Source organism: Suillus clintonianus (genome assembly GCF_016758775.1).
Source record: "Suillus clintonianus strain FC179 chromosome Unknown DEU56scaffold_43, whole genome shotgun sequence".
NCBI classification, from domain to species: Eukaryota; Fungi; Basidiomycota; class Agaricomycetes; order Boletales; family Suillaceae; genus Suillus; species Suillus clintonianus.
The window spans coordinates 155647-179525 of NW_024539267.1; the positions used below are offsets into that span (position 1 = coordinate 155647).

At 48.3% G+C, this 23879-nt stretch overlaps 8 protein-coding genes across 8 annotated transcripts; 5 read left to right on the plus strand and 3 right to left on the minus strand.

The window, feature by feature from the left end:
* Positions 1–881: 881 nt before the first annotated feature.
* On the minus strand, positions 882–1640 carry DEU56DRAFT_901880 (uncharacterized protein; the record flags this gene model as incomplete). Its single annotated transcript, XM_041356570.1, has 3 exons — positions 882–1166; positions 1225–1534; positions 1583–1640. 3 exons carry the CDS (start codon positions 1638–1640, stop codon positions 977–979), a joined length of 558 nt encoding a protein of 185 aa, XP_041207655.1. The 3' UTR covers positions 882–976.
* A 1981-nt stretch (positions 1641–3621) lies between these two features.
* DEU56DRAFT_399943 (uncharacterized protein) lies at positions 3622–4847 on the plus strand. The gene is made up of 2 exons (XM_041346034.1): positions 3622–4232; positions 4289–4847. The coding sequence occupies exons 1-2, from the start codon at positions 3812–3814 to the stop codon at positions 4807–4809; spliced, it is 942 nt and encodes a 313-aa protein (XP_041207656.1). The 5' UTR covers positions 3622–3811; the 3' UTR covers positions 4810–4847.
* Positions 4848–6440: 1593 nt separating this feature from the next.
* Positions 6441–8515, plus strand: DEU56DRAFT_901881 (uncharacterized protein; the record flags this gene model as incomplete). Its single annotated transcript, XM_041356571.1, has 14 exons — positions 6441–6472; positions 6530–6564; positions 6617–6780; positions 6893–6956; positions 7003–7100; positions 7148–7227; positions 7278–7285; positions 7347–7490; positions 7563–7654; positions 7710–7718; positions 7777–7814; positions 7865–7982; positions 8193–8209; positions 8311–8515. 14 exons carry the CDS (start codon positions 6441–6443, stop codon positions 8513–8515), a joined length of 1104 nt encoding a protein of 367 aa, XP_041207657.1.
* A 568-nt stretch (positions 8516–9083) lies between these two features.
* DEU56DRAFT_949539 (uncharacterized protein) lies at positions 9084–11280 on the plus strand (the record flags this gene model as incomplete). Its single annotated transcript, XM_041359112.1, has 7 exons — positions 9084–9098; positions 9184–9248; positions 9362–9482; positions 9556–9627; positions 9688–9814; positions 10104–10295; positions 10608–11280. 7 exons carry the CDS (start codon positions 9084–9086, stop codon positions 10898–10900), a joined length of 885 nt encoding a protein of 294 aa, XP_041207658.1. The 3' UTR covers positions 10901–11280.
* A 682-nt stretch (positions 11281–11962) lies between these two features.
* Positions 11963–13797, plus strand: DEU56DRAFT_949545 (Metallo-dependent hydrolase; the record flags this gene model as incomplete). The annotated part of the gene is made up of 5 exons (XM_041359113.1): positions 11963–12640; positions 12696–12848; positions 13110–13144; positions 13196–13271; positions 13332–13797. 5 exons carry the CDS (start codon positions 11963–11965, stop codon positions 13485–13487), a joined length of 1098 nt encoding a protein of 365 aa, XP_041207659.1. The 3' UTR covers positions 13488–13797.
* DEU56DRAFT_738168 (uncharacterized protein) lies at positions 13761–15064 on the minus strand (the record flags this gene model as incomplete). Its single annotated transcript, XM_041348642.1, has 9 exons — positions 13761–13830; positions 13882–14052; positions 14099–14286; positions 14341–14465; positions 14519–14553; positions 14605–14730; positions 14791–14852; positions 14898–14904; positions 14973–15064. 9 exons carry the CDS (start codon positions 15062–15064, stop codon positions 13761–13763), a joined length of 876 nt encoding a protein of 291 aa, XP_041207660.1.
* Positions 15065–15478: 414 nt separating this feature from the next.
* On the minus strand, positions 15479–17376 carry DEU56DRAFT_901885 (uncharacterized protein). Its single transcript, XM_041356572.1, has 2 exons — positions 17104–17376; positions 15479–17040 (listed from the first exon to the last, which is right to left on the minus strand). The coding sequence occupies exons 1-2, from the start codon at positions 17308–17310 to the stop codon at positions 15688–15690; spliced, it is 1560 nt and encodes a 519-aa protein (XP_041207661.1). The 5' UTR covers positions 17311–17376; the 3' UTR covers positions 15479–15687.
* A 1076-nt stretch (positions 17377–18452) lies between these two features.
* DEU56DRAFT_400233 (uncharacterized protein) lies at positions 18453–20959 on the plus strand. The gene is made up of 18 exons (XM_041346035.1): positions 18453–18546; positions 18616–18844; positions 18895–18989; positions 19049–19089; positions 19138–19158; positions 19215–19253; positions 19320–19365; positions 19420–19429; positions 19494–19496; positions 19551–19639; positions 19696–19901; positions 19966–20021; positions 20074–20155; positions 20210–20316; positions 20379–20461; positions 20520–20530; positions 20582–20682; positions 20740–20959. Exons 2-18 carry the CDS (start codon positions 18738–18740, stop codon positions 20906–20908), a joined length of 1266 nt encoding a protein of 421 aa, XP_041207662.1. The 5' UTR covers positions 18453–18546; positions 18616–18737; the 3' UTR covers positions 20909–20959.
* Positions 20960–23879: the final 2920 nt, after the last annotated feature.

Below are 23879 nucleotides of genomic sequence, written 5' to 3' on the forward strand. Positions count from 1 at the left end.
TGGATGCTCTGTACACCCGAAACCGCGTTTATCGTCGAATTTGGGCCAAAGGACCTCAAAGTTGTCTTTTGGGAGATATTCAGGGGTTTGGTGTAAGTGATATTGATTATAATGCATTGAGAACGATAACACTAAACCTTTTTAGAGATAACTCATTGAGTTGAAATGGTTGTCATATCTTGTTCAATCGGTCAGATCCCCTATCGGAAACCAACCCATTAATGTGCTGAAAACAACCAACATGTGTTAGCGCTCGAGAACGACGCCATACCTGTACATATTGCAGAGATCTCAAGCGAGGTATAACGACTAACCGGGGGGCTCGCATCGAGATAGGCTGTTCCATCCCGTCTTGCAAGGTGACGGTTGTTCTGAGGTAACTTGTGATTCGTGATGACTCCGAGTGCGAAGGTGGGGCGACGTTCTGCGTTTCTAACAGGCTAATCAGTCTGTATAATGAGGCAAGCGATCCACAATCGTGCCAGCATATCGCGTTTTCCATAGTGCTGTCAATTTGTCATGACCAGAAACAAGACGAATGACAGATACGGTAAGTGAGTCAAAGTTGCGAATATAGCAGCTGGCTGCAATAATCGCGAATCGGATATCGCGATCAAACCCTAGGCTACTGTCAGCTTTCGCATGTGACAGGGGTTCGAACGTTCGAACGTTCATCAGCTGACGATATTGTCAGTACCTCTGATCATTAATTGATAGTTAGGAGGATGAAGCTGAAGGTTGCTTTTCCAGACACGTGACTGACGCGTCATGTTCAACATCGAGTTGGCAAGCACGCGCAAATATCGTGGTAAGGATAAGTATTAACGTTCGCCGTCGAATGTCTTTGCCCGCACGCTGCATACCGTTTTACGATATTCACCATTATGATTTCCTCCTCTTGCCATATCGCTTCACGCCTAGCCTTCACGGGCGTTTTATCTGTGGTTTTCTTCAACCAAACTGTCGGCCGTCCCATTCAATCTGGTCCAAGGCCAGGTTCCACCAGCCTAATTGTCGCATCGGCCTGCACGACGCGACTACCGTCGTTTTCGTCATCGCCGCACAGAACCGCTTCAAAAATACTCGGCGGCGAGATCGGTGCGCCATCAACCGGTGAGAACCTCACAGATACCGTTCCGACAGCACCGGATGGCCCAGAGTGCAAACTAAATCAAGATAACTCGCCCAGTCGCGAATTTCGCTTCACTTCAATCCCAGACTCACTCTTCACCATCTTTTTCATCTTCATTTTCATTTTCATTTTCATTTTCATTTTCATCGTCACTTGTACCCGAATCAACACCCAGCATCACTATCCCACTCGATTTGTCGAATTTCACCTCCGATTGTACAAGCCTTTCGACCACACCCAACACTACACTCGATTTGTCTACCCCAGTCTCCAAATGTAACCGGATCTCTATCACATCTGATACTACCCTCATAGCCCACGACGACGACTCGACTCGGAAGGACGTCTTCACTGACGAAACCTCAGACACCAAAGACGTCGAGTCGTCTGGTGACAAAAGGACTATCCATCAGGTATGGAGTATCATTCCTAGACTTTGATTTTCCTAACTTGGTCGCAGGACAACTATGCTATTTCCACACACGAAGGACGACCACCAGGTCGACATTCTACCCCCAAGCGCAACAACTACCGACTTTCAGTGGCCTTTCTTGTCCGTCGAACCTGCGGCCACTGTTCCTGGTCGACAAATTCCGGACGACGGCTACAAATACTACCAATCCTCTCCCCTCGGATTCTCCAACCCCATGGACGTCTAAACGAAGGTCACCAACTCTCTCCGTGGTGGTCTTCCTGGATCTGCCCGCCCCACTGACTTGTTAGCTCGGAAGACAAAGGCCGCTGCCTCCTGGCTAAGGTACCCGCTCCCGGTTACGAAACACGCCGCCGGTCGACTCATACCTCCCCCTCCTGCGGCGCTTCGATATCAGCCTGAGAAGTCCTGACCGCATAAGCTCATGCAGCAGAAGGTACCGACATATTCGTCACTAGACTAGGCATCGCTGTTTGTTAGCGCAAACCTAGAGCTTTGCGATTGAACGCCACCTGCGACAGCATTGCGCGTTCTCGCATTCGGCGACACGCCAACAGGATTGGTCAGGATTTCCTTCTACCTCCTGAATGCTCGTTGAATTCAGTTAAACTAGTTGACCACCTTATGGCACGTCTGCGACCAAGCGTCCCTCGTGGACGACTGGGTTGCCGCCATGGGCAATCACCCAACGTCGTCGAGATCACCACTTCCTCTCACAGTCGATGCGGTTTTTTGGTTCCAGAACCTGGTTCGCAAATCAAGGCCCACGTTGCGTCATTTCGCCATCGAACAAATGTGGTCGCAGCCGCGATTCCAGCCACTACCACTACCACCACCACCATTACCCTGGCGACGCACGTCCGCCAACACATTGTGCCCACCCGCTGCAGCTTCGTCACTCACCACAGCGCCGAGAACTACCGACTAAACCACGACATACCACGATACTAGCCCACCAAAGTCACGGGCCACAATCCGACGAGAAGAATACGACGCCATCAATAACCGGCCGTTTCATGACACGAATGCCACGACACTATCAATCATGACCATTTCACGACATTTAAGAAAGAACACTACTTAACGATACTACGACTTCACGATACTCAAGACAGAACACTCAAGCCGCCACGACGTCTCAGAACACGATCATTTGACGACACTCGTGACGGGCAACGCTAACGACCATGGCCCACGTTTAGTAGGAACGCGATCATCGCCCACGACACTCGCGAAGCTACACGCTCTCAGTAACAAGACCATTTCATGGCATTTACGCCGCCATGCTACCTCAGAATAGACCACTTCATGACGTTCACGCCGCCACCATGCTATCAAAAGACGACTATTTCATGACATTCACGCCGCCACCATGCTATGAAAAGGACCACTTCACGATACTCAAGACGGACTACTCAAGACGCCATGACGCCATTTCATGATACCCACTACTGGACCCCAGCGTGACCCGTTCGAATTTCTGAGACGGGTGGAAACGATTTGCTTATCATGTTTGATATTTACATTACCTGTTTCCCGCCTGCTCTGCACATCCTTGTATTCAATAAAAATAGATTTTGATAAAAGCGTTTTGCCTGCTTGGGCGTCCTTGGGTTGAATGCAATGATAATTCGGAGTACGTATTCATAAGAGCTCGAGGTAGTACACGCGAGGAAAATGATACGTGTCCCGAACAAATCTCGAATGATCGCTCGGCCTCGCTGGGTCGGGAAGGAGATATCAGGAAGGCTAACATCATGATTTCTACTACCAGACCCAGCCGGTCTAAGACTCTAAGGAATCCAGTTGATGCGTCCGACGGTTCTGAAAGCGACCGTGACTTCCTTTGCAATCTGCGTTCCTAGATCATTCTGATCTGCGTCAGAGAAATTGTTTCGATCGTAAGCAGGTCGGCAGGTCGTAAGTTACATGCTAGAACTCAGCTTTGACAGAGGGAGTGCTCATGATGGAATTAGTAGGCGGCAGGACCTACATGTATTGTACGGAGAGCTTGTGTGGGTTCGTGAAGCTTCATAAAACAAAGTCGACCACGAGCATACTGGCCATAGTCTCCCCTAGTCAGACCATGACAGAAGGAAGGAAACCAATCGTTCCTACGCTGGCCAGTTGAAATGGAGGGAACGCATGAATCATTTGAATGCGGCGGCAAAAGTGATGGGTAATTACATAAGCTACTAGGAGTTACAACTGAATTAAGATTAAGTTCATCGCTGCCATTTACTCCAATGTCTTCCATCGGTCCTCAAATTCCAGCACATCTCCTTCCATCCATCGCGTCGGCCGAGGATTCTGACGAAGAGGACGACTACACACCCTCTCTGCCACCCGACCTTGCTGCTTCCCGCACAGCTGGGCCTTCATTGCCCTCAACGAGCGAATCGAATACACCGCCCCCGAAACGACAATACGTAGGACCATCATTACCTCGCCCGCAAGCTCCTTATGATGATGACTCGGATTCAGATGTCGGGCCTCAACCGCTTCCAGCTGCCTATGCTTCGCGAGTAGAAGGAAAGTCAGGTGTGGAAGAGTTTCTAGAGAGGGAGGAAAGGAGAAGGAAACTTCAGGAGGAAGCGAGCAAGCCGAAAAAGCTTCAGCGGGAGGAGTGGATGCTTGTACCTCCAAAAAAAGGCGACTTATTGGCGTGTATGTTTCACCCAAGACGCGGTTCTCTATGTTGCGTACTCATCGAAGCCATGTAGCACTTGACCCTACGAAAGCCAGGCCTCGTCAGTTTGCACGTAGCGCTGCACCATCGCGGGACGATTCTGGATCTTCCCTTTGGACTGAGACACCTGCTGAAAAACAACAACGTCTTGCTGACGAAGTTGCTGGACGGAAACGACGGGCAACAAACGCAGAGCCAGAAGAGGAGTCGCATGACGCAGCCAAGCGACGGCGACAGGATGAAGAGATACGCAGAGGAGTTGATGAGCACACAGTATGTTTCCTTTCATTGCTGGTCAGTTTGAAACGGAACTTGAGCGTTATTTGCCAGCGCAAGGCTCGTGGTTCAGCCCTTGTCCAGTCACATATAGAACGAGAAAAAGAGGAAGAGAAGCACAGGCCAAAGCAGAGCGAACCCTCGGTTATCTGGGATCACGAACGCGATATGTCTCTAGGTGGACGGCTTATGGACGATAAACAGAGGCAGAAGATGCTTCGGGATGCCAAAGGACTCGGAGAGCGTTTCGGCAGTGGGCGCAGCGGAGGTTTTCTGTAAGTTCATGACACTGCCAAAGACGCTGGAACTCCTTCGAGTCTTTGTCGCGGACCGCGGCATCTCGTGAGACTTATCTCATTCGTGGTATATTTTACTTGTATGGTATGTCTTTTTTCGATGCCTATATGCAGCACTTGCTTTTGCTGTGAAGACCTCATCCGGTACAAGTGTTTCATCAACATCAACATCAACATCAACCCGAGTGCCGGAACTTCCAGGCATATCAATATTATGACAGTCACAGGCCATGACAGGCTGGTAATAAAATGCGGACGATTAGTAGACTGCGATCGCTCAGGTTGTTCTCAAAAAGATAAAAACTGCGGCCGGGCCTAATGTTTCTCCAAATTGACATCATATCCCAGCAAAGGCTTAAAACAGTCTGACGTAATGAAGATGGTAGCCTGGAACTCACCGGAAGAAACTTGTGCGTATCGATGATCCACATTCATGCACATCCATTTGACTGATTCACACTGGGTTGCTTGACCTATCGAAGATTATGATGGAATAAATGGCTCAAATGAGAATTCTTGGTCTCTTTGAATGGGCAGTCCTGACCGGCAAGAAGAAGTTCCGTTGGCTACCGGTAAGAATATTCCACATGTTTGCCTGAGATACATTTCTGGAACCGGCGTTTAACTAAATCTTCTACTTTGCAGGCTAGTGTCCTTCTGTTAGCAATGATCGCAATATAGGTGAGCCCTTGCTTTGCCGTTTCTCACTCCTCACTTAGTGTCGTAGGACTAGATACATCAAGCCCAGCAATATCACCATCCTAGCCACTACTTCGATGGTGATCGTTTCTGGGTGGGAGCTTTGGAGTTTCTGGCAATGTGGTCATCTTGCCAGGAGTTGGCTGCCATAAAACCTCAACAGCAGATATGTATTCTTCGCCGCTCTGCGTGCTTACTAAAAAGTTTCTGCAGAGCCGCCTGTCATTGAAGTCTAAGTCTGCACGCAACTCAATGTCATGACCTTAGACAAATGCAGGTATTGGTCTAGCATGGGTGGCCAAATTTTTACTGACCTCCAACCTCACTGTACAGGATTTGTAAACTTAGAGGGTTGCTGTGGTTGTTTCTAGTCACCAGGAGAAATGTGATTGATATCATGTAAATCTCTCGTTGCATCTGTGTTGTAAATACTCAATTAAATGGACGTAGGTGAGATGTATATCGGGTGAGGTTGCTATTGAGATCGTGATTTGAGTGAATCTGATATGCATGCCTTCAGAGCGATGACACTGGTAAATATGCCGAACATCCTGACGCATTACGTGAAGTCAACGAATGAGTATTAATGGAATCTCAATGGATTGCTTCTGCTTTTTTTCCCACTTCAGGTAATTTCTCGTACACATCTTCTGGTTTAGTGCCGACTCGGAGTTGATGTAAGCATAAGTAAGTCACCAACTTATCTTTTCGAACCCACTTGATCGCCATGGTGGCCATGATCGCTGTGTTTTTAGCATGGAACGGTATATATAGCTTCGAAACGGCACAGGCTTGCATACACAGCACTTCATTGACGTGATTGCGGAAAATACCGTTGATCAATCGATCACGGCTGGTATATAACGGATCGCCGCACATTTTCAACCCCTTCTCCCATTGAAAATTGGCTCATTAATGGATACTATTGTCTCGGATGCGCAGCAGATGTGAGTGATACGCACATAGATTGACTATCCATCCCGATGGTGATTGAATATTTACAGCTTGGTCAACGGGTTCACCATTCTGGCGGGAAACAGTACCAGAGCTTAGTTTTCTTTGTGGTCCAGAATGATAACGCGATATTATAGGTGTCTTGATATACGACCATATGACGACCCTACCAGAAGAAATCGCTTTTATTTGGCGTCGTCCGAAAGCGCTGTCTGCAATGTTATTTCTGCTCAATCGCTATTTCGCTCTGATTGTCAATATCTGCGCTTTAATTATGAATTTCGTGTCGATCTCAGATGAGGTTCTATGATTTCGTTATGTGTGTACTCAATTGGTGAACTCACAACTTCTTTCTGTAGAGGTTTGGTTTACTCTGGTTCTTGGATATCTGCTGTTTTGCTCAACAAAAACTTAGCTGTTCAAAATATACGCTATACAGACAACTGGCCATTTTTTCCCAAGTGATCATGGTTTGCTGTGAGTCGAAATTTATTGCAAGAACTTCATGTACTGAAAATTGCAGTCATAATGACTATTCGTACTTACGCTCTCTACGGTGGTAATAAGCGCCTGCTTACTTGCATGATAATCATCATGATTGCTCTTGGGGTAGCAGTTTCTGTACGACTTCAGATAGTATTTTACATTCTTGTACTGATTGTTTCTAGGTGTGGTCTTTTGGGCATTTTTCAGGCAGTGCGGTCATCTTGTCAGGAGCTGGCTGCTATGAAATAACTTCAGCGGACACGTACGCCATCCTCTTCGCCGCTCTGCGTGCTGACTCAAAAGTTTCTGCAGAGCCGCCCGTCAGTGAAATTTTTGTCTCATTTGCATGCAATTTGATGCCACGACATTATCCTATTGCAGATGTTGGGCTGGCATGGGTGGCCGAGTTGGTCTTCCAATTACTGATCCTCATCCTTACAGTGTACAGGATTTGCAAAAGTAGAGGCTTGCTGCGGTTGTCTCTATTCACCAGGAAAAATATGATTGATGTCATATTTCATGATGGTAAATCTTTCGTTGCATATGTATTGTGAATGCTCAATCAAATGAACGTAGGAGTTATGTATTTCGGGTAAGGTTGCTATTGGGATTGTGATTCGAGTGAATCTGATCTGCATGCCTTCAGAGCGATGGTGTTGATTAGTGTACCGAACATTCTGACGTACTACGTGAGTTGACGAATTAGCACCGATGGAGTCACAAAGCACTCACAGATTGAATTAGTCTGGTTCAGTGAGCATATACAGCCGCATCTTAAATTTAGGTTGACTATTTCCTGACGGTTGTCAAGGTTGTTACCAGAGGCAGTCTGACCACGCTTACTAGCTGGTGAGCAGTTGGTACGATAAACTCAGACTGATATTAAATATGACCTACAGCATATCCGTTACTCTCATCTCTCGGCTGATGCTTAACCTGCACAAGACTATTGACACTGGCATTTTCTCCATCCCCGCCCAGGACGACAACTCCAGCCTCCCTGTCATCACCACTAGGGTCAACGTCCAGTCCGCGATTTCCTCTCACCATTGGTAGACTGGGTATTGGATTCTGTTTCTGGATGCGAAGTTGCGGAGATTCTTGTTGGGAGTGGAACGCTCTTCTGTAATTTTTTCTTGAACGCAGCACTACAACCCACACCAGCTGCTATGCGTGCTTAATGTAAATCTCACTTATTATCTTTGGGCGTGCCTATTGATGTCCCAGCTGTTATCGCTTCAACAGTGAGCCGAGTTTCACATACATCCATCTTATGGCTAGGCTATTAACGCAGATCACGACATCTCAACACGTTAGCGCCGCTAACACGTCACCTCTTTCGCAGGTTGCTTGGGCCAAACTCAAGCATCGTATTCAAGACCAACACTGCAGCACTTTCCGAGTCAGGGGTGGCATCAGTTACCACTGGTATCCGGGTTAATGCGTGCAATAAGCAGACATGGTTGTGGCGATCGCCGGGCGATGATTGGGATGCATGCTGGACATACTGGGCATCATTAATCATGACTCCTCACAGCAGTTGCGTCTAGGAGATAAAATAATACTGTCAACGGCGCCTGGGGATGGCGACATAGTACTTTGTGTGTAAGTGTTGCTTTCAGTGATCATAGCTAATTCGCGCGTGGGGCGACAGTCAGATAATCCTCGGCTCAAATTAAGACTGTCGAAGGTCTAGCCCTGGGGGTGAGTAGGCAGATCTCGGAATCTTCGTGCTACCGTGACTTAGCATGTACTCCGCAGTGCATCTTACTGATGAGTTTGATGTGCCGTGAATTTTGGCAGGTGCAAGGGGGGGCCCGGGAGCAAAAAGTTCGTGTGCAAGGGAAAGTTGAACTTTTAGGTACAATATTTACTTCCCCCTGTCCCTGTACCTCACCATCCGGCAACACCAGAATTAACTGAACGCATACTTTTTGTCATTCAGGAGCCATATAAAGAGGAATCATGCATGAGTGATGTCCACCACCCAAGTCGCCATTTAGGTTCAATTCACTGTTCGAACAACTATTTTCTATTGGTACGCCGTATGTGCGTGGACCAGCAGTGTGCCCCGCTGACCATCAAGTTGTTAGGAAACTATACATCCCAATTCAAAACATGTCTCAATTTAAGGTGAGGAGCTTTGATTGATCGCCAGCTATACAGTCACGATTGACTGACCATTTATTCTCTCCTTGCATAATCATTAATCTGACAGAGTGAGCCTAACCCTCAAGTGGATTGCTTCTGCTTCGACGTCTCACCGTTAGGGAGACATCGAAGGTCGGTCACGCAAGCTCATAAAATTAATTGATAAGGATGTCAACCGCGTTAAAGACCACTGAGACCAACGCACTGGCAACCCAGATACTTTAACATGGGTCAACTTCGAACAGTTTCGGCCAGTTAGAACAAGAAAGTGCGGGTTCAGTGGCGTTAGAATTGCAGACCATAAGGACAGAGCTGTATAGCCAAACTTTATTTCGTAGGCCTCCAGAGCCTCCATGCGAGCTGGCTGTAAACGAGTCATGACGGCCCACGCTGCTTGGAGAGTATCACAGGACACTGAGAGATACTTGACGCATGGTAGCACCTGACAGAGCCAGTCCATGATCACGGACGTATGAAGTACGGTACCCTGCAATGGTACCGTACTTCATACGTCCGTGAATCCGCAATGTTATGGGAAGTTCGAGTCGGACAGACAACAGGAAGACTCTAGAATGCGAGGCGAACTCCTGTGCACGAAGAAGAGATCCATGTGCGAGATCTCGCACATGGATCTCTTCTTCGAGCAGGAGCCACATTAGTATACACGTTTCGCGGCGCGATGGTGATATCTGTCCACAGTGAGGAGCAGCTCAGGGCAACGTTACGCCATGTGCGACTCGCACATGGCGTAACGTTGCCCTGAGGCTGAGGCTCAGTGCGACAGACATGAGAAACCAAGACGACAAAACCGACACGTTTTTGTGAATTGAGACTGTTGACTCCCAACTTGCAGATGCGCTCCAAACAACGAACCACCCGACATGGCTCAGCAGAGTCACGACCCGGGGCGACTGACTTTTTTTACCAAGGATTTTTCTGTGTAGATTTCTCTGTGTGGAAACAACGCAGAATAATCTTTGGTAACAGTAGAAGTTGAAGTCAAGAATACAGGAGTTGCGAAGTTTCGAGAGGGACTTGAGAACTTCGAAAGAAGGGAGAGTGGTTTGAAGAAAAAACTTGGTCGACGGACAGACTTAAATACTGTTCAAGGGGGTCACAATTCAACTTGTCCACAGTCCACGGTCTACGGTCTATTGTCCACATTGACAAAGGCCAAAGGTGAGTACTTGAGTCATCGTGAGGACAATTGTGCATGCTTTGTTGCACACTTGTGGATTTGCGTTGATATGGTAACGTACTGCCCATTGTTCAAGCGGATGCAAACAGATTAGGTATACGGAGAAGAGCGCGGCAGAGAACAGCATCCACAACTTGCACGCGCATTATGTGCATCAAAGCGCCTCCCGCCACACGAGGTGCAGAAACATATTTCACAAGAAGACTGTGAACGCGAGGGTCTCACCTGCGATCCACCTACAGAAGTACCGAGAGTACGCCTAGAATATTTTCCCAGCGTGACTGCTGCTTCAGTCAGCATTATAACCGGTTTTGTCGCCAGCCATGTCAATGTCACCACCACTGACGGTCATAGCGGTACTGGGTGGGCCTTTGGCATCGGAGAGGGACTCGACCTGACCAAAGGAACGCTGGGGTATAGCTCTTGGGACGTATTGAAATCGAAAAAGAACTCGATTGTCATTGCCGCTGATGTTGATGCTCTTGTGATTACCTTCTTCGTGAATGGCTCGCTTAAGGCTGCCTTCTTTGGTGCTGGGGTTGGCGAGGATAAATCTGGAGGCTATGGTCATTCCACCTGGGAATGAGGACACTAGTGTTCGTCGCTTTGTTCTCGAAGCCCTTCCAAGATGCTGACACCCAGTATAGATTCAAGGATACCAAGGCATTTTTCTGAACTTGTCTTGTCACGTCATTTCGCAATGATTGGAATAATACATACTATTCAAACTTCTTTTCCCTCTCTCTTATACAACCAAAGCTGCGCTGCTGCGAAATCAATTGAATTCATAACTGAGGTTATGTCGCCACACTGGATGATAAATACATTGAAATTCAGTGATTTGACTCACTGGGTTTCCTTCAAGTCAAGTCCCCAATCCTCAGTTCCGTGTCGGATGCGTATGTCATTGTTTGTCTGATTATATAGCTGCGCTGAGAATTGTTGTCAGTAGTCTCTTGTCTGTCGGCCTGCCAGTGTTTTTTCGCGCTACACACCGCTGCATACTTCCTCCTATTATAGAGTACCCTTAGGTCTCGCATGACCCGCTCGAACTATGTGTGTCCCGCGTGAGCTACGCACGTTCAAGTACATTAGTTTTGATTCGCAGACAGTCCCGAGCTTTGTCTGGGAGAGTCGCGTAAACACTGAGTCTGGAACCACCTGGACAATTATGTCACTAAAAAGACCTGACGACTCAATTACGACCTCCCTGCTGTAGAAAAGGACGCTAGAGTAGTTCGAATAAGTACGGAGCAACATGCAGCAAGAACGGAGACACGTACCTCAGCGTTGGTGAAGGTACGTAAACACGATGGGGAATAGTGACGAATGGAACGGAGATTGAATACGAAACGAGTTTAAACCCAAAAACATAATGTTAATGCTAATTTGTCCGAATGCGGCAGAAAGTCCTTTTCTCCCTGCAACAGTTTGGCGGTCGGGGGGTCCCGGCAGGATGTATGTTACTATAGACCCCCTGCAGGTAATCAATCCGTCCAGGATAGCCGCTGTCGAACGTCTTGACTCTCCTAGCAGGTAGCCAGCTAGCAGTTAATCTGGTTCGTGCAGACGTCCTTGTCAATTTTATGTCAGAACTGACTCATGGCATATATAAAGCAAGAAGTTTGAAATTCAGTAGCCTCTCAGAATGCCAGAGATCGCAGGCCCTGCTGCTGCTGCACTATCGTCGCTATGCCCTGACGACGTGATTTTCCTTCGGTCGCTCCCTAAGGCAGAACTTCATGCTCATCTTAACGGGTCTATCCCTATCAAAACAATTCTAGAACTTGCGCAGGAACACTCGCATTATAGTGCACTAACACCTGAGGTCGCAGAAACTATCGAAAGACTCAGGTCTGGAGTCATCTTGAACGAAATATTTGACTTTTTCCCGCTGTTCCCCGCCATCTACGCTCTGACATCCACTCCGGAAGCAGTTGCGATTTCTACTCGTGCAGTCCTACAGTCGTTCCTGAACCCCGCAAGTGATGGCGCGGAAAATCCTCAGTGCGCGTACCTCGAACTGCGGACTACACCTCGCGCGACAAAGTACATGATGCGAGAGAGGTACCTCACAGTCGTTCTTGATGAAATAGAGATGTATCCTGCCACTCAGGCCGCCCTGATAGTGTCCGTCGATCGTCGCATGAGTGACTTGGACGTTGAAGAATGTGTTAGACTTGCAATCGAGATGAAGAACAATGGCAGAAGAGTCGTGGGCATCGATGTATGTGGGAATCCAAGAAAAGGCGACATGCAGCCTTTTACTCGACACCTCTCAAGAGCCAAGGGTGCTGGTCTTGGGTTGACTGTGCACATCGCAGAGGTTTGTGATGTTCACTCTGGTGTATGCGACTCAATTATGACGTTAGGATTTGTAGTCCACAGAGAACACAACTGAGGATTCCCTGGCACTCCTTAGCTGTCGTCCGGATCGACTCGGACACGCGACATTCCTTTCAGATGAACTCAAGGCTTTATTCTTTGCCGATATCCCGCAGCCAGGGACGGAATGCAGTTTGTTGTCTGAATGTGTTACGGGCACAACAAACCCTCATACACCAGCTGGACTCAGAGATCCCTCTCACCCTCTCTACCCCAAATTTCAAAATCTCAAACAGGGTCATTTTCAGCGCTTCATTTCAGATAGCACCGAGTCCGAGGAAGCGAGAATGCACATGTCTTTTTGGGCTGATGCAGAGAAATTTTCCGAGCGAGCTGCAATCAAGGACATTCAAGAGATAATCAAACAAGCCGAGTTACCCAATAGCGCGCGCGCAAATGGACAGTACAAGCCATGCATCGAGATATGCCTGAGCTCCAATCTTCTGTAGGACCATACATTAACTCGGTGAGCTATCGAACCCAATCTTTGTTCTAGATGCAAAACCGTAGCTTCCCTCGACGCGCATCATATTCGCTATTATCTGAAGAATGACCATCCTATCGTCATTTGTGTAAGCACACTATTTTACGCGCCATGTGCTCCTTCGTCTGATGTGTTCCATTATTGGTAGACCGATGACACGCTACCTTTTCGAACGTCCTGTCTTGGAGAGTACGCTATGCTTCTTGCGCAGCCTCCACTAGGCCTTGGCTTGAGCAGAGATGATGTAGCTAGAGTTGCGCGGATGGGCATGGATGCTGCATTTTTGAGACCTCATCATGATTAGACTAGATTTCAGTTCCGGGTACGACGTTGAATTTGGGTGGACCCTGACTATAGAATCCTGATCGTGCCACAAAGTAGGACGGTACATTGCTCTCCCTCGGTGTGCTCGTCAGAATAATAAGTAAAAACAGTGACAAAATATGTGCTCCACGACCATTCCGCTCGTGAATTTTAGTGGCTGAAGTTTCTGAATCGATGCCCTAGCAATGAAGAAATGTCGGAAAAAGTAATACAGCTGCACAGCAGATAGTTGACCATGAAATGAAATACGACACTAGATTCCTCGTCCGCCCGTTACCTCCAGCGTATGGCCGCTCACATACGACGCAAGCGGTGACGCAAGGCTAGACATACCATACGTTAGCTAAGGTATCGAGATAAAGGCAGAAACGTACAAAAGCATGCCTGCGGCCGCCTCATCGGCAGTGGCGCCTCTCTGCAGAGGAATGTCCGCGAAAGCAGTTACGTTCTGAGCAGCAGTGCGCTGCTTTGCGCCGGGAATGCCAAGTGCAACCTTCTGACCGTCAATCTCAATGGTTGCACCCTCCTCTTTGGCCGCGGTCAACCTGTATCCTGTCAGGCGCAATAGCGGTACAATTCGGTATGTCGTACCGAGTGTGCACGAGGCCAAATGCAATGGTATTCGCACGAACACCAAATGGCCCCCACTCCTTCGCAATAGTCTTGGTGAGACCTACAACTGCAGACTTTGCAGCGGCGTAATTTGCTTGGCCAACATTTCCATGCAGACCGGACGTCGAAGAGACATTAATGATAGAACGATTTTCTGGAGTATTGCTCTGAGAGCTCGTCATTACACGGAAACGACCGGATCAAGTGCGCTTTGAACGAACCTTGATTCGGAAATAAGGTGCAGCGGCACGAATGAGGCGGAAGGGTGCACGGACGTGGATTTTCATGATGATGTCGTATGTCTCGTCTGGCATGGTGTGGATCATCTTGTCGTGTGTGAAACCAGCTACGTCATGCGTCAGAACTGAAGATACCTTCATGACCGTCAAGTACACTGACCATTGTTCACGATGTGATTGATCTTGCCATATTGCCTGAAATACGATCAGAAATGAGATCCACTCGTATGGCGCAACAGCACTAACTTCACAGTTGCGTCCACGATTGTTTGTGGGAAGTCGTCTGCGCCAACGTCTCCTGCGACATATATTGCGTCACCGCCTGCAGCCTTAATCTCCTCCACTACTGCCGAGGCCTTCTTGGCGTCAATACTGAGCAGCATAACGAATTAGACATGAAGTCCCTAGGTCTGGAATCTATTCGAAACTCACTCGCTAACCACGACTTTGGCACCTTCCTTTGCGAACAGCAGGGAAGCGCTGCGTCCGATGCCCTATAAAAGCACATATTCATTAATATTGACCTTCCCCTCAAGGACATATCTCCTTGCCTGTCCACCACCTAACCGTGGCAACATTAGTGCCTGGCATAGCTTCGCGCAATATAACACAACTCACCAGTGATTATAGCCACCTCTCCGGAGAGAAGCCCGCGTCCATGTGCATTACTAAGGTGACCAGAAACCTGTGCGAGACGGTTTGCCATGGATGTATCGTTGGGGACGTTATCCTCCGTGAATGTGATACGTCAACTTAGAAGCTGTGAACCGAACTTGAGCTTCTTATCCTCCGGCTCGGCTATGACCATTCCCGAAGCCAACAACTCGTGAAATGGGTTTGCGCTGGCATTTACATTTATTCACGTTCGCGAGAGTCCGTGAGCCCGAGTTCGTCACCGACGTTGCTGAATGACCATCTATATTTCACATGTCTTGCTGCAATTGCCGGAACACGCTAGTCAAATCTTGAGAAAGTTATCGTTGGCACGACGTTAGCAGTACTGTGGTGCATTGGGAGGAACATTTAGTCATGGTGTGTAATGCATAGAAGGTGCGAGCAAGATGCGAGGTCGGCCGGTCAGCGGCCGGGCCTTGTTCCAAGTCACAAGTTCCAACTATGATGATGATGATATCGTGTAGATTCAGAGTGCCGTATTACATGCCAGTAATATGATAGCAATACACATCCACTGTAAACGACCCACACAACCTTTTCGTACAATACCGAGTTAAATATCTGGTATTACAGGCATGTAGCATGCGCAAGCATTGTACAACATTGTACACGCGTCAAAACATGGGTTCTGGATGATTGCATTGACATTAGCAATCATAGCTGTTCCGAGTCTCCTTGTCGTCTCCGTTTAGGCGGGCGTTGTTGGGGAATTCCGGATGCAGACACAGAGGTCTTAGCTGGTGTAGGATTAGTCGTCTTGGCTGGGGTAGGATTAGTCGCTCCTCTTTGAGCATGCCTTGCTGCCCTAGCAGAGGACCCATTGACCAGACCCAAGAAGAGGGCGTCTGCATCGGCCTTGGGATCCCATATGCCATCCATCTCCACATTAGCAAGTCTGCCAAGATGGCGCTCTGCCTTCAACAGCAAAGCCTCTCGTTCCTCCTCCGTCAGACCTTCTACGCGCATGGCTCTCAGAGTCCGCGCGACATACTGACAGGCAGTGTACTTTCGCATACTGTTTTCATGTTCTGCGGCTGCCGTTGCGCGAGGTGTAGGGAGATGAATAACTTCGTCAAGTTCTTCGCGAATATCCTCGAGTTGCTCGTCCCGTCGTTTGAGGTTACGCTGGAGCCTTGCAACCTCCTTCTCCTGTGCTTCCAAGGCAGACTTGAGTCGTGCAATCTCCTCTTCAGCGCGATCCAACTCGCTCGCAAAAACAACCGGAACCTCCTCGAATTCCTCTTCGAATCCGGAATCGACTGCATTAAGTGTAATGACCGTGTGTGCTGGATTAACGTCTGGAACCACCGGCGGAGGAGCTGGTGGTTGTGGTTGAACCTCTTCGACGGGTGGGTTATTCACATCAAGGGATGGCAGGCACTCCCCGACGGAGGAGAGTGGTGACCAAAGAAGACTGGAATCCTGTTCGTTGGGTAGTACATCCTGTATCGTGACATGAGAGTCTTGTGGAATGACAGGCGAATGGTGAATAGGAGCTTCAGGTCTTGGATCTGGCTCCACCAGGTTGGTTCTTTTGTCGTTTGCACCCCGACCGACAAAAGGTGGAAGTTTGATTGTCAAGCCGGTGGGAGCGTTCTGAGGTGGCCGCGATGGATTTTGATCGGTATCAGGGTAGGCTGGGGAAAGAAGTTCGAAGTTCGGGGCAGGGGCAGAAATGATTTGTGAAGGGCCCGGTTCTTGAAAATCATTCTTGGCTCGCACACGTCCAGGTGTGGACTTGCGTGCCATCCGACGCATATTTTTTTCGGAGGTACTCCTCCATAACTTGCCGGAAATTGGCATTTTGAAAGGAGAGGCGTCCGCTTGCTCCACGAGCCTCTCGACATGCTCAACCGTCAGCTGAAGTACTTCAGCCGACTTTTCAACTTGAAACTGGCGCTTTCGTGGACATGGTTTGGCCCTTGAACGTGCACATGGCATACAGCGCAACGAACCTGGTTGTGGTGAAGGGTAGCATTTGCGTGATTGTGACACACACGATGAACACTGCAAAATAAAGAAATCCGTGACCTGTGAGCTGTGAATAAAAAGTCAGAGGGAAGGACATACGGCAGGCTGTTTTTCAAGCCATTCGACGATAACATCCAGCGGCCATATCATTTGCCAGGCCTCGCGAAGTTTTCCCATCAATTCTGTGTCGCCTATGACTGGGTCTGCCCTATCTTCCAATAGCTCATCAACTTCTCGTTCCTCGTCTACTCCCACTACATCCATATTGTCATCGTAACGTCCACTTCCTGTCGCAATTTTGGGCATGAGAAAGAGTCTAACAGTGATCAGTGTCAATGTGGAATATGTGCGAGGTGAAGCCGTCGAGGTTTTTGTCACGTGTGAACGTTGGGCATATTCGGTTGCGTCTCGACTCTCAGCGGAATAAGCCTTGCTGCAGGTCTTCGCATTTGCATTTCATGGCTACTGATTTCATGACTTGGGGAAAAACACAGTTGCCGCGACTGTGCGCCTCTACCGATGCCAACCGCCAGTTTTACTGGGCCCAACGGTTAAGTACATATAGGAACAGATTTCCTCTACTCCATCAGCCTGAATGAGGAGAACTACTGCAATATTGTTCCGTAATAATCCAGCCTCTCTATGTTTCATGGTGGCGACTGAAAGGACTTCTATTCATTTCAAGGCAGCAGGATCTGGCACGTATATGTTGCCTTTTACCTGTGAAACTCATTTTGGAAGGCAGTATTCTTATCTACAGCTGCGGCGCTCGGTGAGATCATGGCGCGTCATTTCTAGGGTATATCTCGTGTGTGCGGAGCGGTGGTATTGGTGAGGAGCACTATTCTCTTGTCAAAACAGGTTCATGACAATGCCAGATGCCACTTACTATGCGGAATTCTGGAATGTCCGCGTGCACAATCCCATAGCATAAACAGCGCAATGGGATGTTCTTTATGGCACACCAAGTCGATCCATCAAGGAACGGGTTTTCTATTCGGTCCGCTTATAGGAGATTGGATTAGCAAAGCTACGATCATCCATACGAACCGTCAGCTCTCAGCGGAGCGCTCAGTTTCAAATCGTGCGTGGTCCTTGATAGCAGCCGTCTCCTCGTGAAAACGAGTCCTTAAAACTATTACCGCTTTCAAATGATCGCAACGACAATTGATTGTAACCTTGTTTGATTCCCCATTTCCCGTCTCCATTTCCATAGACTGCAAACCAAGCAAACGGTGTGGTGAGTCGCGTCACCTCGGCCTACGTTAGACATGATAATAATGTAATACAGTTGCATCTTTCGTATCCTCCAAAGAAGTCAATTCACGAATGACATTATCCGCCACAGACCGTTCTACCAGTTGTCTGTCAGACTTACAAACAACGTCAACACATCTAGGGAGTGTCCAATTTCCTCTATATTGATGAAATGTATTGAGATAATTATTACAAGGTTGACCTAGGCCGGATTCCCCAGGCCCAGCGCCTTACAGCCCTCTCTGTATTGTGGAAGCGGACACATTGCAATCATGGCGCCGGACGGTTGGTAAACAAAAGCTGTCGGAAACGCTCCCATCGATTTTGACGTGACTGATCAGATGTGTTCTGCAGAATTCTGAAATGTCTGCGCGAACCACCCAATAGCACAAACAGCGCAGTATACGTTCACTGATATAAGTCAAGGCCTTTGATCATCCATCTGCATATTATCTGCGTAGTGGTTTTGCTGCGCCATGTTTATCCCCAAAGTCCCCACCAAGGATTCGCCTGATTCGTTTGAATTTTGGTGGAAAATGTTCATCAGCGCATTCCTGGTCCTTGCAGGAGGCGTCTTCGCAGGGTGGGTCGCACAATGAGCTTAGCAGACGTCGATCAAAATGATCTCAATAGATTAACACTGGGTCTCATGGGCCTTGATGAACTTCATCTTCGTGTGTTGGCTACCTCATCGGAAGATAAGGCGGAACAGATAAATGCACATATCGGTGCGTGCAGTGCCGAACAGGTGTCAACTGACTCTGAGTTGACGTTGGACGATGACCAGTATTGAACCTTATGCAAAAGGGTCGTCACTGGGTTCTGGTGGTAAGTCTATACTTGCTCTCTATTCTTTTCTTCTGAAGCTCGTTCAAGGTACTTCTTCTCAGCAATGTGGTTCGTGTCCTTGAGCATATATAATTTTGTTTTGCGTAAAGAAGATCGGGTTTTAGGTGATCAACGAGAGCTTGCCTATCTTTCTTGACAGCGCGGTGAGCACATTCATAGCCCCTTTCGGTTCAGAGTGTTGATAGAATTTGGCCCTTATCATTAATCAGATTGGAGGAGGTTTACTTGCTATAGTAATTTCAGCTACTGCCATCGGTAAGTAGCAAAATTCACGCAGATCTATGTTCCAACTGATCGGACCGTCCTTAGTTATTTTTGGGTACGTGTGACATTCTTCTTGAGCATCATCATGGTGGATGAAACACTCCTTTCTTGACGGACAGAGAGTGAGTACAACGTGTCATGCACCGCACAGTTGTTTTTGACCTACTTCCCAAAAGGGTTATACCTCAAGCAGTTTGCGCGAGACACGGTCTCGCCATCGGCGCACGATGTGCACCATTCGTTCTCCTTTTGATGTACCTATTTGGTGCGCACGTATTTTTGACTACCAGGAGTTTGTAAGTGACCTCTGCCCGGGCACAGCACCTGTCGCATATCCAATCGCAAAAATTCTCGACCATGCCTTAGGAGCTCATGATGCGCACACCTACAAGAAAGCTGAACTTAAATCCTTTCTCCAATTTCACCGTACTGGCGAAGAGCCTTTGCGCGATGATGAGATCGGCATTCTCAATGGCGTCCTGGAGCTCAGCAGCAAGAACGTGGAGACGATCATGACTCCTATTTGTGTCAGTATTTTTGACAATTTCTTCCGGTGGGCTCGTCGCTTATGGCGGGCGTCCATCAATCCAGGACGCTGTCACGTTGAGCTCGGATACAATTCTTGACCACTCCACTGTTGACGCTATGTATTCAAACAACTACTTTTGTCTTCGAGGAAGTGCACTAACACAACTTCAGCCTCGCCAGCGGCTACTCCCGGTTTCCTGTGCACAAGGCAGGAAATCCGCTTGCGTTTCAGGGTCTACTTTTGATCAAGAAGGTGCAGATGAAACCACGTCGTTGTCTGAACAGCTTGTTAACATTTTCGCGACAGTTGTTGACGTACGACCCTGCGCAAGGGCTCCCAGTCTCGCACTTTCCTCTGTCCATTTTACCTGAGGCCTTGCCATCAATCAACTGTTTCCAAGCGCTCGACTATTTGTACGCTCTCATTGCATGCTTCTATACATGCCAGGCGGGTGACAACGGAAGCGATTTTTTAGCCAAACAGGGCGCGCCCATTTATTATTGATAAGTCGGACACCAGGTTCGCCTGGCGGCGGAATTGGTGTGATTACTCTGGAAGGTAAAACCTATTATGTGCACATTTGTCGCTGCCTAACAGCTTTGATGTTTCGGTCTAGATGTCATCGAGGTATGGTGTTCGCTTAGCTTTCATGAGCATATGACATGACGTTTCTCCCAGGAAATTATTTCAGAAGAGATCGTCGATGAGACTGATCAGTACGAGGACAATCAGAGCAAGCGGCATGCCAATCGCATGATCAATGCGACTGTCATGAGAGAGTGCGTTTCTCTCTCGCTATTTTTGGCTCGAACATGAATTACATTACCTCTATGTAGCATCGTTGAACGGGAGAGAAGTATATTCACGCGGACATCCACCATCGAACCTCCCCAAGTGCCTTCTGTGAATATCGAGACCATGCCCCTCCTTCCTGGGCCAAACCAGGATGACTATCCTCAGGCTTACCGTTATGTTTATGATTCGATCGGTGAATCAGAACACTAACATCAACTTGAGGATGTTATTCATCCCTTCACGTTGCATGAAGAATCTATCTCGAATGTAAATATTTGCTATGCATCATTCTGTATTTTGACATTTAAATGCTATCGCTCATGAAGTCTCTTTTGCGCCCTGTGCGCATATCCATCAATCAAGTTTCTGGGCATTTGGCTTCCTTTTTTCTGGGACCTGGCTATGATTGACCTCAATTGACATGTGTAGAACTCGCTTCTGAGACAAAGGGGACCATATGGTATGTCATCAGGAATTCTGGTCTGTTGGTCGTCTGAGAGGAGATCAGTGTGGCTCACAGCTTGTCCGGCCGCGAGTATGAGGCAATGAGGCCTCGAGCGGCTTCGACTCACATCGATGTTGTTTCATGTAAGTTGCGTGCAAGTCACCGACATGACTCGGACGAGAATGACAGGCTTTCGCCATATTATAGTCATCTTCCGAGTGGGCATTAAACGTTTGTATCCAATTCACGGACTGTGGAGAGAGAACCACTTCAAGCTCAATACCACTGTTCACAAGTCCAAAGCTTATTATGTAGATCTAAACTATCAGCGAGATATGCTACTCGTATAGAAGGACTTGGCAGTGAGCCGTGAAGTAACAGTAGCACTTTCTCAGATTGGCGGAGGACGTTGCGTCTGCAAAGTTGAAGCGGAAGTTAGGGATATCGGCGAGGTGCGGTCACGGTGCGGGCAGGAAGCAGCCCTGCAGATTCAAACTCCGCGTTTAAACATAACGACTTGATAACTCACGGTCTTTCCTGAGTACTAGGGCGAACAGCACCGCCCGTGCCTCTGGCGCCTAACGAGTAATGCCACAATGCTGTGAAGCAGCACAGACACGAGCAGACTCACCATTTATCCCACCCATGTGAAGATTTTGAAGATCAAACACGCCCCATAGAGGCAGTCGCGCTCTTTCCTGATAGAAGGCCGGGAGTTCAGGAGGGACAGCCCCATGGCTGTTCGTCTGATGAGACGGTGTGGCACTGTGAACCGGTATAAAAGCATCGAGTAGTCCACATCGACGGTGCACAACCTGACCATCAAGCTCAGAATGGTGGGAAAAGCAGCACAGTCCATCATTCCAAACACAACACCTGTTGGGGTGTTTGAAGACCATGAATCGGCCATATCAGCTGTCGGAGTCTTCCCCGATGGACGACGTATGGTGACGGGCTCCTTTAACACGCTTCGTCTATGGGACTTGAACAACAGGGGTGTGCTGAAGAAAATGGAGGGGCATCGCGGAGCGGTACGGGCAGTGGCAGTAACAAGAAACGGGCAGTTGATGGCAAGCGGTGATGAAACCGGAGAATTCATCGCATGGGACGGAAACACTGGCGGCTCTCTGACCCTCGCCATCGAAGCCCACTCCGATGTGATTCGCTCGCTGGACTTTTCTCCAGATGGCGCTGTCTTGGCGACTGGTTCAGAAGACCAAACGACAAAGCTGTGGAAGACTAAAACATGGACGCTGCAAGGAAATCCAATCTACTGTCATGCAAGAGTCAACTGTGTTCGGTATTCGCCCTCTGGCGAACATCTTGCCATCGCAACATTCGGTGGTATACAAATTTGGAATCCAGCCTCGAGGGACTGCATCGCAAATTTGCAGGTTCATGCCAGCTTGTCACTCGCGTGGACGCCCAGTGGCAAACTTATCTCAGGATCTAACTGGGATGATCCCACTATACGGGAATGGAATCCATCGACCAGCTGGACGCAGGTTGGTGATCCCTGGGAAGGCCATACCCAAAGTATCAATGCCATTGTCGTGGACTCTTCTGGTAACTTCGTTGCCTCCGCATCTGACGACAAGCATGTCCGCCTCTGGCGACTCTCAGATCGACAGACCATTGCCGTATTGGAGCACTCTGGCTGGGTGAACTGCCTCACCTTCTCCACGGATAGCAAGAACATCCTCAGTGGAGGTCAGGGTAAAAAGATCTCAGAGTGGGCAGTTCTCCGGGGCAGTTTAAATCTGCCTTTTGCTAAAGCACGTTCTCGCCCTTGACTATTACAACGCAATGTAATCATGTTCCATGCAGATTCGTGCCATAGACCAGATAGCCCTCAATGAAGCACTTCTCAATGCACAAATGGTACGATGGTATTCACTATTTCCGAACAATGCTAATTTTAGCGATACATAATAGTTCATCAATCGCAACCCTTCATCTTATCGTGGATATGAGTTGATGCATGCGGCCCTTCATGACGCACAACGCTATGACGAAGCCACCGAAGCCTTCGAAACCATGCTCTTTAAGTTGAATAATACTTTCGACGCGCAAATACAAAGTAAGCCCTGAATAACATATGCATTGTAATGCTTAATTCTTTCTCCAGAGTTGCGCGAGCATTATCTCAGTCCATCCGAAGCAGAGAGTGCTATTCGAGCAGTCATTCATGCTCAACTCGACAATACCCCACCTCGTGTATTCGACACTATCACCGGGCTCTTGTGCGATCGAGAGGCGCAAATAACTGTCTTCAAAAGGAGCACAGAGTACAAGGAACTGTTGTTATATACAATGGATCACGCAGAACTCCCTTTGGAGGGTCTCAAAGAAATGGTGGAGACGCACTTCAGTTGTGTCATGCTATCCCATCGGTGGGAAGGGAAGGAGCCCTTGCTGCACGATATTCAGAACAAGGTCGTGTACAATTTGGATGCAGTTGGCGGCATCCTGAAGTTGCAGTCATTCTGCAAAATTGCTCGTGAGGCGGGGTATCGATGGGCGTGGAGCGACACATGCTGCATTGATAAGAATGACAATCTCGAGCTCCAACAATCACTCAACTCCATGTTTGTCTGGTATCGCCACTCAGCACTGACGATCGTCTACCTCGCAGATGTTCGCCCTTCGTCAAAGTATGGCGCTCTATCCAAGAGCGAATGGATCAGGCGAGGATGGACTGTTGGAGAATTCCTAGCTCCCAAAGTTATCCGCTTT